This window comes from Arvicola amphibius, chromosome 2, assembly GCF_903992535.2.
Source record: "Arvicola amphibius chromosome 2, mArvAmp1.2, whole genome shotgun sequence".
Classification (NCBI taxonomy): Eukaryota; Metazoa; Chordata; class Mammalia; order Rodentia; family Cricetidae; genus Arvicola; species Arvicola amphibius.
In genome coordinates, this window is record NC_052048.2 from 58,855,272 (window position 1) to 58,868,581 (window position 13,310).

The window sequence follows — 13,310 nt, forward strand, 5'->3', positions numbered from 1 at the left end:
GTGGTAGCACGCTCCATAATCCCCATAGATTCCTATAAACCAGTAGGAAGGCCCTGTCTGCATGTTGAGTCTTAATGTCTCCCTTCGTCTGTATTAGAGGTTGGACCTGGAAGCTGTCATCCCTCCCTTCTGTCTCCCTCTCCTCCTCTCTGTCTGATTCTCCCCAAGTTCTCAGGAAGAGCTATTTAGCACGTACCTAATTTGTACCCCCTCTGTGCTGTGTCTGGCTGTGTGTACAGAACAGCAGCCAACACCTCCAGCTCCTTCTCCTCCCCCACCCCCACCTTTTATGCCAGATCAGAAGCTAGTGCAGAGGACAGTGTCTGTGTGTCCTTCCCCACTGTTATTCTTCCCCTAGGCAGGACAGTCCTTTCTGGGCAGATGCGTTAGCTTCAGTTGCCTGTCTGCTGCTACAGACTGCGCAGGCTCCCATCTCGTTCACGCTGCTGTCAGGATCACAGTATACTCTCTAGTCCATTGTCTGTGTTTGGAGCGGACCCTGTTCATCAAGGAGCCGTGCCACTCATGCAGCATAGATGAGGGCATTCTCCCTGGGATTCCTCAGGACAGTTCACTCTCGGGGAGCGGTCTCAGTTTGTCTAGCTCATCACAGTGCCGCTGCCCTCCCCCAAACACATCTTTGGTTTGTGTCCCTGCTCCCCAGTGAACCAGCAGATCAGTGAAATGGACCCACCCAAGTCCTTCTGAGTTTAATCGGGCAACTACAGCACGGAACGAGTCTCCTCCCCCAGCAGTTGTTAACTGCTTATATATTCTCAGAGTGGGGAGGGGACTCAGGTGCCTTATGCGGCCTCCACAGCAGATGTGAATGGGTCTGGTATTGTGAGAGTCTACTGTAGGTAGTCACAGACACTTTGGTTTTAAGACAACAGGCCTCTCCCCTCCATGCTGCCCCACCTACCCTATTCAGGGATTACTTTAGTCACCAAGTCTTCTTGGGAACTTCGTCACCTGATGGAACTGGGATGACAAGAGCTCCCCCTACCCAGATTACTGCCTTGCTACCCACTGGCTGCCTCAAGTATTCCCTGAATATTGACAAAATTTTCTGTCCTGCCCGGTCCTGCAGCTGATCAGTCCCAAAGAAACACACAGAGGTCTACATTAATCATAAACTGGTTGGCCTATTAGCTCAGGCTTCTAATTAACTCTTTCTCACATCTTAAATTAGCCCATAATTCTTGTCTGTGTCAGCCACATGGCTTGGTACCTCTATCAGTGAGGCATTCTCATCTTGCTTCCTCTGCAGCTGGGTAACTACTACAGACTCATTGTTTCCTCATCCCAGAATTCTGTTCTCATCACCCCATCTCTACTTCTTGCCTGGCCACCGGCCTATACTTCCTGCCTGCCTACTGGCTACTTCCCGGCTACTGGCTAATTAGCATTTTATTAATACAAGACCACTTTCCCACAGCACCTAAAGGCTCTTTTGAACCTCCCTCTGGACTCACCAGCTCTGTCAACGGCCATGGCACTGAGGTCTGTCATATTCTTGAGTTTAGCTTGCCTCTCAGGGCAATCTTTCCTTCTTTCCCCACACTCCCGCTCTCTGCTTCTGTGTCTCCTGAGACACTGCAGCAACTTTCCTGACTTGTGCTTTTCTCCTCCAGGTTTGATCATCCAATGAGCTCTGCATCTCAGTGAGCTCTCATGATTGGGAAGATTTAGGGTTGTGTCTCCTCAGCACCTACTACACTCTTACTCGGTTCTTCAGGATTCCTGTGAAGCGGCCCACAGCCCACTTCAGTTACGCTTTATATATTGCATTTTCGTCTTCAAAAGATCTAGCATAAAACAAACAAACAAACAAAACAAAACAAAAAAACAGGTTCTTGCTATATAGCATAGGCTGGCCTTAAACTAATGGCAATACTGCCTCAATAGGCATGCTCTGTAACACTTGGCATACAGTTTTTGTTTAAAGCTATTTATTTGTTTATTTTCAAAGCCCAGGCTGGCCTTGAACTTGCTGTTTAGCTGAGGCTAGTCTGGTACTCTGGATCCTCTGGCTTCGAACTCCAGAGTCCAAGCATCACAGGAGTATCCACTATACCCGGCTGTAGTAACTGCTTTTATTCTTTCACGGTCATGCTTTTGAGGGGTAGCTTCCTCTTGGGTCCCTGCAAATCGAGTAAGACCTTCCCATTGTCTCCCGTTTGCTGTGTTCACACTGTTCTCCAAGCTGGCTGCTTTGCTTGCTCACCGCTGTTTCTGTGGTTGTTTTCCCCAAATGTCTTGTGAATCTTCCTGGTTCTTTTGTGCCTGACCAAGGTGACACCAGACCGCTTGGTTTCAGAGTGCCATGGGTTTCCTCTGTGGGTATGTGGTCCTTGTCCCCTGGAGGTCATAGATGCCTCATTGTGTGGGGAGCTGGCTACCTTCTCTACAGGTTGTGTTGTGGGCAAAGGTGGAAGAAGAGGATCTTGAGGGACCAAGGCTCCACTCCTCAAAACACACACGTAAGAAACAGCAGCTAGGATATTCTAACCTCTTGTTTATGCCTCACCAGGCTCTCCATTGTTGCTAAGATTGCACAGATTCTCAGATCTTTGTTGCTATTTTGTTTTTTGAGACAGGGTCTAATCTGGAGCCTAAGCTGGCTTGGATCTTACTACGTGGCCTAGGCTGGCCTCAAATCCATGGCACTTTCCTGCCTCGTGCTAGGATTACAGGAGTGAGCCACCATAGGAGTCATACTTCTTACTACAAGGAAACATTTTTTTGCTATTATTCATCTCAGATCTTTCTAGATTCTTGTTCTATTTTTACCAACTGCTTTCTAGACCTACAATACCACCTCTATTCTGAAACTTAATGTCATACCAGTATTCTTGTGTTTCTTAATTTCCCAGGTCTTTCCCCCCCAGAAGACATCCTTGACTAGCTCTCTGAGAATTAATGGAGAGTAAACCACTTGAGTCCTTGCATGTATTAAGTGCCTTTATTTTGCAACCATAATTGAAATATAATTTAGTTGCATATAAAATTCCTAGTTCAGAACAAACTTCCTGGTCTGGGAACATAGCTCAGTGGTAGAGCACTTGCTAAGCATGTGTGAAGCCTGGAGGGGGGCATGTTCATACGTGTACACTTGGTACATATGTATATGTGTGCATGTGGGAGCCAGGTGTTGATATTGGGTGTCTTCCTCAATCATTCTCCACCTTGTTATCTCCTTTTTTTCCTCTCTTGAGGTGGGCGTCTCTGAATCCAGAGTTCACAGACTTGGCTAGGCCGAATGGTAGTGAGCACCAGGAATCATGTATCTCTGCCTCCCCAGCTGTGGAATTACAGATATGCATCATCAAACTCGGCCTTTAAAAAGATTTTATTTTATAAGTGTGTGTGTGTGTGTGTGTGTGTGTGTGTGTGTGTGCTTGAGTATATGTGTGTACCACATATGCAGGTCCCACAGAGGACAGAAGGCAGCATTATGTCTTCTAGAACTTGACTTCCAGGCAGTTGTAAACCCCCTGAGGTGGGAGCCAGAAACTAAACTGCTGTACTCTGGAAGAGTAGCCAGTGCTTTTAACTTCTAGGCGTCTCTCCAGCCCCACACCTATCTTTTTATGTGGGTGCTGTAAAGTCAAGCACAGGTCCTTGTGGTTGAATGGCAAGCCTTCTGTCTCTGCTTCCTGATCCACAAAGAAATAAACTGCTGCTTACAGCTCCCGTTACTATGGAGACCCTTGTAAACAGAGACTGCTTGTTTCCCGGCTGCTCAGGCCCGAATAATCACACAGAAACTATGTTAATTACAACACTGCTTGGCCAACGACTCAGGCATATTTCTAGCTAGCTCTTACATCTTGAATTAACCCATTTCTATTAATCTGTGTATTGCCACGAGTCTGTGTCCTACTAGTAAGATTCCTTCTCCTTCGGCAGCTACATGGCATCTCCTTGACTCTGGCTACTCTCTTCTAGCCTGGCTTTACTCTCTGCTAAGCCACTGGCCAAAACAGCTGTATTCATTAACCAATACGAGCAGCACATATACAGAAGGACATCCCAAATCAGACCCTTACTGCCATGGCCCTCTTGATGATCTGAACCCTTCGAATTATGAGTCAAAGCAAATTCTCCTTTAAGTTTCTTCTGGTCAAGTTTTTGATCACAGCAACGAGAAAAGTGACTAATACAGTATCATGGCCTGTTTCCATCAGTCTCGTCTTGTTTTGTTTGGGAGATTTTATGTATTTTTATTTTATACATATGTGTGCTTTGCCTGCACATATGTCTATGTACCAAGTGCATGCAATACCCTTGAAGGGTAGAAGAGGATGTTGGATGGATCCTTTGGAACTGGAATTATAGGTGTTTGTAAGATGCTATGTGGGTCTTGGAGTTGAACCAGTGCTCTTACCACCAATCTACCTCTCTAGGCCCTAAGTTTGTATGATATTTTTATTACCATAAGGGAAAATGTGAACAGCCAGCTCCCTGTGTCCTTGTGGGCTGGCTTCATCCTCCTCACCAGCTTACTTCCCATTCTTCTCCAGTGCTGCCAATCATCTGGCATCCCTGTATCCTTCCGTCCCCATGGAAACACCACTCTTCTTTTATTCCTCAGTCCCACTTGGAGTCACTATTTGTATAAGGGTCACCCTACCCGTGGCTGATGAAGCCTGCGAGTTAGCTCTCCATCTTTTTCCTTAGACTACGTCTTCCCAGACCTGACTGAGAAGGTGGCTTCCATGGAAGATCCAGGCGAGGCTCAAGACCTGCCAAACCTCCCCTCCATCCTGCCCAAGTCGGATCTTGCTGAGCCTCCCTGGAATATGCCTCTGGAGGAGGAAGAGGAGGAAGAGGAAGAGGAAGAAGAAGAGGAAGAGGAAAAGGAAGAAGAAGAGAGGGAGAAGGCAGAAGCAGAGGAAGAGGAAGAGCTGCTCCCTGTGAGCAGACCCCCAGAAGGAACCACTATGCAGGCCCATGACTCTTCACCTAGCGTCAGCAGCACCAGCAGCCAGGGTCCTGGGGCCACCAGACACAGGCAGGAGGATTCTGGGGACCAGGCCACATCAGGCATGGCGGTGGAGAGCAGTGTGAAGCCCACCTTGTCAGTACCCTCAGTTACCCCGAGTACAGTGGCCCTAGGGGATCAGAACTATAGCCAGGAGTTTGGGGGCACCGAGTGGCCAGCTGGAGGGCTGGGGGTACAGTCTGAGGTCACCCAGGCAGCTGGTGAGGAGGCCACCCTGGGAGCAGCTGACTTAGATGGCCAGCAGGGGGAACTGCCATCCTCCTCATTCCCACAAACAGTGGCTCCAAGTGGGACTGAGGTCCCCGGTGAGGGTCACCTTTACCCCAGAACCCCAGACTCTTTCCCACCTGGACCGCAAGACAGAGAGTCAACCCCTTCCTCTGCTACCTGGGGACAAGAAGGTATCAGTGAGCAGCCCCTGGAGGGGCAGGCAGCGGAAGCTCACTCACTAACACCGTGGGACTCTACTCAGGTAAGACGGAGGTGCAAGCTGCCCTCTGTGTAAGAATGCCTGCTGTCCTCTGGGTCCTGAGGCTGTCAGCAGCAGTGTGGTGTGGTGGGGGCTGACCACACCTTCCCCACCTCCACGGTCAGCGCTCATGCACCCAAGTCATCCTTCGTACACATAGGCTGCAGGAGGGAGAGGAGTCTTCAGTCCCCAGCAGTGCCAGGGCAAAAGGGCATCCCCCACAGTGAAGCCTCTGGACGGGCCAACCTTTCATTTATGACACCTGTTTAGTCTTAGGCCTGTGGGGTGGGGTCCCTGAATGGCAGTTCAGGAGGATGTGGTTGTCTTCAGACCTCAGGCCTGCACCTCCTCCTGCCGTCCAGAGGCCTCTCCTGAGGCCTCCGTGCCCTGCTTTCTGTCTCCTGCACAGGTGATCTGCAAGGACTGGAGCAACCTGGCTGGGAAGAGCTACATCATCCTGAACATGACCGAGAACATAGACTGTGTGAGTGCTGAGCTGCCCGTGAGAAGGGGAAAGGGCAGAGAGAGATGCCACAGCAGGGCTCTTGTGGGGAGGCTGGCTCAGTCCAGAACTGGGCCAGCACCTACCACTTACGGAAAACCAAAAAGAGGTCTTTCCTACTTAAAAATTCTTGTTTTTTTTTCCTCCTTGATTCTTGTAGTTTTGAGTTTTGTTTTTTCTTTCTAGCCCAGGTTCCCTCAGACATACTATGTAGCCAAGGGTGAATCTGAACCCCTGGTCCTCCCCAGTGTTGGGATTGCAGGACTTGGTTTTATTCAATGTTAGGGAACAGACTCAGGGTCACATTTTACCAATTGAGCTGCAGCCCTGGCCCCTCCTCCTTTTCAGTTTGAAGGGTCTTTGTTCCTGTGTGCTACATGCCTTATTTCCTAATGAGATCGAGACTTGTAGCTTTCATCCATAGGGTTTTGGTGAGACAGGATATTGCTGTGTTGGTCAGGAAAACTTGGAATTTCTGGGTTCAGTCACACCCCTACGCCCACCTTCCAAGTGCTGGGGCTACAGTCAAGCACTGTTGTTGCCCAACAATATCTTTTTCAGAGTTATTTTCGTGTGGGGTGTAGTGACACAGGCCTGCAATACCAGCACTGTGGTCACTGACAGAGGAATCACAGGTTCAAAGCCAGGCTGAGCTACACAGTGAGACACTGCCTCACAAAGGATGTTTACCCCCTTCCTAATTGCTTTTGAAATTTGTTCTTAAGCTTTTTCATAAGCAGCATCTGTTGGTGTTTGTTCATAGCTCTCTAGGGAGGCATCAACAGGCTGATCGGAAAGTTTTTTTGGTGTGTGTGAAAGAGACAGACAGACAGAGACAAAGGCAGACAGAAATGCTCTCAAAGCCTTGCACATCTCATGCACTAGGCCATCAGTCATGGAGCCAGCCATGCTTGGGCCCCTGATGGGATGTAGAACCTCCACGTGATCAAGATGGTGTCCTTTCTTACTCTCTTGGGGTGATAAAACATTCAGACGAAAAGCAACTGGAGGAAGAAAGGGCATTTGGCTTACACTTTCAGGTCACAGTCTGTCCTTGGGGGAAGTCAGGGCATGATCTAAAACAGGAACTCAAAGCAGAGCCCATGAAGGAGCACTGCCTACTGTGCCCCTACCCCCTCCCTGGCCAGGCTCATACTTAGCTAGCTTTTTTTATACAGCCCAGGACCACCTGCCTGGGGAAAGGTGCAGCCCACCGTGACTGGGCCCTCCTGCATCAGTTAATAAGACAGTCCTTCACAGACATGCCTACAGACCAACCTGATCTAGGCATTTCTTCAACTGAGATTCCTCCTCTCATACCCCAGGCTGTGTCAGACTGACAATGCTACCAGGATTGTGGCTCCTAGATGGTGGCCTGGCAGGGCTGTTTTACTCGGAAGTATCTAAAGTCAGTGGCATTAGGTCCTTCCTCCAGGGGTGACTAGATTGTCCAACTAGAAATATGAAGGGCTGTTGTCAGTGTTCTGGGAGCCAAGGCAGGGCAGAGGTTGGGCGTCTCCATATAATAGATACGCTTACATGAATACCAGTGCTCATTAACTCTGGGGTGCAGGACGGCTAACTTCCCACACAGCTGTGCTAGACATCCTCATGGCCAGAGGTACTCTGTTTTACTCTCTTGAAAACATGAACTCCCAGGGCTAAGGTGTAGCTCTGTGATGTTGCTCAGCACACTCAAGACCCTGGGTTATTACCAGCGTGGGGCTGGGGGGGCTTGAAAACAAAACAGAAAAGATGACCTCTCCAGGTAGAGAGGCAGTTTGCCATTGGTGCATCCATCTCCAAGAACCATGTGTAGACTTTGTATCTCTCTCATCCAGCAATCCGTTATTTCCTTTTTGACCTGTGTTGGAAGGGAATGGGAATGGGACTGTGTGTGTGTATGTGTGTGTGTGTGAAAAGTGGTGGGCCACACTCAGCCCCTTGTCTTCAGGAAAAGATGGGGAGGAACATGCCTGCTGCCCCTCGGAAACAGTTTTACAAGATGCAGCTATGGTTTTCGAATTTTGCATGTGAGATCTAAAAGAGTGGTGCAGACTAGCCCATTCTTCCTGGTTTTACCCAAGATAGAGGAGGCAGGAAGGGAGCCAGCAGAGATGGGCAGGCACAGGCACAGGCACAGGCACAAAATGGTAAAACAGTAAATGCCAAGCTGATCGTGAAGTTCTAGAAGCCAAGAGAATCTTTGCTCTAGAGATGAAGGATCCAATCGTTTGCTTGGCACAAGAAATACTTGGAAAAGAGACGTCTGGGTAGTCGTCAGGGAGGACCAGAGAGTTCTGGCCTTTGCTTCCATGCAGAGGGCTGGATTACCAGCAGGGCTGACCCAGAGGGACAGCTACTGTCCCAGAATCTGTGATTGAGTGACTCCAGGATGATAAGTAGCCCACATCTCAGATGGAGAAACTGAAGTTCAGTGTGTTACTGAAGGTCAGAGCTAAGAAACCACAGGATTTGTACCCTGGTGCATCTAGTTTCAAGCCAGGGCTTTCCCTTCCTTAGCTAACTCCGAGTCTGGCAGACTTTGCTACCCTGAAAGAGGTAGCGCATGTGTCAGGGCAACAGAGGGCTTCCAAGCCCCAGAACAGAATAAGCCTGTCCTGCCCTCCCACATCAGTGAAGACACTGATCCCTTGACCCTGACTTGACCCTGGGCTTGCCTGACTGTGTGGGACAGAACTGCTGGCCAGGAAGCTACAGTGTGTCTAGAGCTGAGGTGCACCAGGCATTCACTGTGGTAACAAGAAACAAGCCCAGCATGAAAGTCAGCCTGGTGGATTTCAGGTTGGCATGACAACCAGAGGACAGATCCTTATCCTAGGCAGGAACCCAAAAGTAGCAGTTCTCTGCCTTAGGTGTCATAAGAAAGGCATTGGGCCTGCACTGGGGGTGGCCTGTTGAGATGTCTTCTGACAGCCCAGCTCCCTCAGCACCATGGAGAGCTGAGCATCTGCGAGAGGGGTCTGGCTGGGACTCTTGGAAGAAATGGGGTCGAGGTTTTTCATATAAAAGAGGAGGAGCTGCTGAAGAGGCTCGAGGACCAAAGGAGGGTCTCTTTTACAAACAACGGGTATGAGCTTCATGGCAGCAGCCTGGCCTCCAGTCCTCCTGCACTACGTTCCTGTGGAGGGCTGGGTTCGTTTTCATGTTACATTCTGTAGTTACGTTTGACATTATCATCTAAGCAGTGAGGTAGAATCTGAGGGGAAGGAAACCATTTCACCTCTCCTTTCCTCACCCCACTCCTTGGCCTGTTCCCAGGTACTCTTAGCCAGTTCTATGGTTTTTTAAGTCCCTGTGGTAAAGGGACTCCCATCACTCTCTCAAGGCTCAGTGCTGGCCAGGTGGTGAGATGACCAGCAAAGAAGCCCCACCCACCGTTCTCAGCCTTCATGCTCTTTGGTGGCTATGGGGACTTAGTGTTGTGTCTTTCCTTCAACTTGCCATGGGCATCATGTACATAGTCCTCGTCTCTGGAAGCACCACAAACCCCAGTAAAGGGTTTGTCACTGTCAGTGGACAGATCCACGTCCCCTCCACTTGAGTGGCTCTGGGGCAGGCACACACCTTTACCATGTACCTGCAGATGGAAGTGAACTAACAAGCTGTAATCTATCTGCCTATCCCCTGCTCTCAGGCGGTCCCAGAGCTGACCAGGCTAGCCAGAGGGCCACCTGGGCCTTTGGGAGATGAGTTGAGGGCAGATGAGGTCAGACCATCACCATTCTTTGAGCTTCGTTCCTTTGAACCCCTAGGAAGTGTTTCGACGGAACCGCGGACTGCAGCTCCTAGCCCTGGTGGAGGAGGTCCTGCCACGCCATCGCAGTGGGCACCGTGGGGACTGGCACATTTCTCTGAGCAAGCCTAGTGAGAAAGAGCAGCACCTGCTGATGACACTTGTGGGCGAGCAGGGTGAGCAGGATATGGGAGAGGTGTCCCACCACAGGTTCAGACTGTGGGCTCAGGAAGGAACGGACCCTGGGTGGAGCGGTGCCTGGGTTCTGGTGATGAGGGGACGGGTATAGACATCGCATGCTATGAGAGCAGGACCCCTGAGCTACAGACGCTTCTAGCATCACACCTGTCACGTGGTGTTCTATGGGAAGCAGGTCAAGCAGGGAACATACATGGGCATGATTAGAACCAGAAGTGTAGCAGAGGAGGCTCAGGCAGGCTGCCCTAAGAGGGGTTTGGATGCTGTGGTGATGATGGCATTTCTTCTCCAGGGGTGGTACCCACTCAAGATGTCCTTTCCATGCTCAATGGCATCCGCAGGAATCTGGAGGAGGTAAGTATACAGGGACTTGACTTGGAGGGCACTGCAGCATCCTTTCCCATCTCCCTGACTCTCAAAAGTGCTGAAAGAATTCACAGCCTGCTCCAGGACGGGTGTGCCCTGGCCAACCCAGATGTAAAGAGTGTGTGCAGGCAACCAACTGAGCAAAAAGACTGTACACCCCTAGGCCATGGTGGGAGTGGCCAGGGCAGAGGGGATTAAGTAGGACGGTGTCTCAAGTATCACACAGAACCTAAAGATAGGCCCTGTGCCTACCAGTGCCCCTCCAGGGGAACTGGAGGTGCTAGGCAATGTCTGGAACTGGGAAACATCCCTCCATTGTTAGATGTGGCCCTGATCAGTTGGTCTTCTGGCCCCTGCTGGAATACAGAACATATGGAGGTCCAGATATCCAAATACTCCTGATCCTCACCCCTGCCTCTGCTTTCTCTCCCTGACCCATGACCTGTTCAGTCTTCCCTTTGGAGGGTCTCTGCAGTGTTTGACGATACCCAGGATGTCATAATGCAAAGGTGCTATGTGTTTCTGGGCTATATACAATGCTTACAAGGTCCAGACTACATTGGATTCTCCCTTGGTCCCTTCCTCCACTCCATGGAGGTTTTAAGGATTAAATGAGGAAAGCTGAAGCGCAGAGAGGTCAGGTGCCTTGCCTGAGATCATCCAGGTAGCAAGGACCAAGCCTACCTAATAGAAAGCTTCTGCATTGCCGGGTGACTCCCAAAGCCTCGTCAGCCTTGGAAATCTGGGCTCCTGAATACAGGTGGCCACTGGCTTTCACACAGGGAAGAGCCAAAGCCCAGCCTCTGCCCCAGGGCTCTCAGATAACCCTCCCCTTTCTTGGTTCCCTTCTTTCGCCTGAAACTGGTCTGCAGGGAGCTTTGCCCCTGGGCCAGAAGCCCAGCCAGAGCAGTCTGCAGCAGGCAGCACTGCCACCTGTGATCTTACCACTGAGAAAGGGAAGTAGGTGGGCATCTCCACATGGCCCCTGATGATGCCAGGCTGCCTGCCTGACACCACCTACCCCTAAGGTGGAAGCTATGCTTCAGGGCACCGACTTGGAGGGGTGTCTCCCAGATGCCTTTTTGCTTTGTGTATTTGATGGGGACAGGTGTGGGGCCCCATCTATTCGGGCCATGATTGTCATCATGGAGAACAGTCCCAGTGCCGGGCCGGGAAGAAATCAGTGAGGATGTGAAGGAGTTGAGATGTGGCCACTGGGAAAGGCTAGTCTTAGATGAACCAAAAGAGGCAGAGTAGCATGGCCCGGAGCACAGGTCCAGGTCCCAGGCCTGTCGGGGATTCCAACTTCACCAGTGTTCGTAGCTCTCAGGACTTGTGCTGAGGTCCTATTCCACACCCCCAGATTGGCATCCAGAACTACTCCACCACCAGCAGCTGCCAGGCGCGGGCTACCCAGGTGCGCAGTGACTACGGGACACTCTTTGTGGTGCTGGTGATTATTGGTGTCATCTGCTTCATCATCATTGTGCTTGGCCTACTCTACAACTGCTGGCAGCGTCGGCTGCCCAAGCTGAAACACGTGGTGAGTAGGCCAGGAGGGCTTGGGAAGGGCGGAGTGCTGCCAGGATCAGCCAATGCCACTCAGCAGCCTCACCTGGTGACCTGTACCAACTCAGCTTTGCTCACTGCCAGGCTGGGACTTGCACCTACCTCTCTCTGAGGCTGGTACTGTGGTGTTCTTTGCGAGGAGGTACACTGTGAAGGGTGCCAGTCTTACCAGGGGCCCCACCTCTTCTCAGGTTCCTCCTATCCCCAGTGCCCCTTGCTTCAGGGCTTAAGAGCAGCTGCACATTTTGAGTCTCTTGTAACCTGCACTAGAGAAAAAGGACAGGCCTTGGTCATCCTGTCCAGCTCACTTGCCCTGAGTTTCGGGGAGTCTCATATCTATAAAGGGCTGTTGGGAGGAATCAGGTGACTCCAGGGAGGTGACAGGGTTTACAGTGAGAAAATTAAGGCTAGAGCTGCAGGAACTTGTCTACTGGGCCCCAGAGTGCACCCTGGGGGTGTGGCGTGGGCAGCCACCGGGTGTGCCCAGCTCCCTCTCCCGCTGCCGCAGTCACACGGCGAGGAGCTGCGCTTTGTGGAGAACGGCTGCCACGACAATCCCACGCTGGACGTGGCCAGCGACAGCCAGTCGGAGATGCAGGAAAAGCAGCCCAGCCTGAACGGCGGTGGGGCCATCAATGGCCCGAGCAGCTGGAGCGCGCTCATGGGCAGCAAGCGCGACCCTGAGGACTCGGACATGTTCGAGGAGGACACTCACCTGTGAGCGCCGGGCCACGTGCAACTGCGCGGGACTGCCCGACGCGGCGGCCCCGTGCCCCTCCCGACCCTCCACGTAGGGCCTCTACGCTTCCCCACCGCAGCAGGCGACCGCGGCGCAGCTCCCACCCCGTCCCGCCCGGCCCCGAGGGCTGCCAGCTCCCCGCGCCCGGACTCCATTAAAGCCGCCAAGACGCGCGGGCCGCTCCGCCTCCACGCGTGTTTCTTGTTTCCCTAGGGCGACGCTCTGGGGATGGGGCGGGGGAGGGGAAGAGCAGGCGGGGCAGGGAGGTCTTGCGGGCTGGTGGGCGGGGCCAAGAGGTGGCCGGCGATTCTGTGGGGTTTGTGGGCGTGGCTAGGCGCTTGTGGGTGGAGTCTAGGGAGTGTATCGTCCTCTGGGTGAAACCCAGGCGGGGTAGGCTGAGCCCGGAGCTGGGAGGGAAAGGTCCTAGTGGGCGAGGCCCAGGCCTTGTGGCCTTGAGGCCTTGTGGGCGGGGCCTAAGCCGAACACCGGCGTGTTTGGGGAAATCAGCGTGCCAGGCCTGGGGGCGGTGCTGCCCTCAGGGCTCAATCAGGGCAAGGCGGGCGGGGCCTGGAGTGCACTGCCCTTAGGGTGAGGTCCTTCTAGGGAAGCGGGGCCTTGGTAGTGAGCTGTTCTCTGGCGAATGGGAGGAACCTGGGCGGGGGTTGAATTGTCCTCTAGACGTGTAGGTGGGGTTCAGGTTAG

The 13,310-nt window shown here is 52.0% G+C and overlaps 1 protein-coding gene across 1 annotated transcript in view; it reads left to right on the plus strand.

Annotated features, from left to right (window-relative positions):
• Positions 1 to 12,717, plus strand: part of Podxl2 (podocalyxin like 2) — a 34,433-nt gene extending 21,716 nt beyond the window's left edge. Inside the window, exons 3-8 of the mRNA XM_038320002.1 lie at positions 4,684 to 5,480; positions 5,887 to 5,961; positions 9,756 to 9,912; positions 10,227 to 10,288; positions 11,664 to 11,843; positions 12,378 to 12,717. Coding sequence (XP_038175930.1) covers positions 4,684 to 5,480; positions 5,887 to 5,961; positions 9,756 to 9,912; positions 10,227 to 10,288; positions 11,664 to 11,843; positions 12,378 to 12,590 — 1,484 coding nt within the window. The 3' untranslated portion in view covers positions 12,591 to 12,717. The remainder of the gene's footprint in view (positions 1 to 4,683; positions 5,481 to 5,886; positions 5,962 to 9,755; positions 9,913 to 10,226; positions 10,289 to 11,663; positions 11,844 to 12,377) is intronic.
• Positions 12,718 to 13,310: the final 593 nt, after the last annotated feature.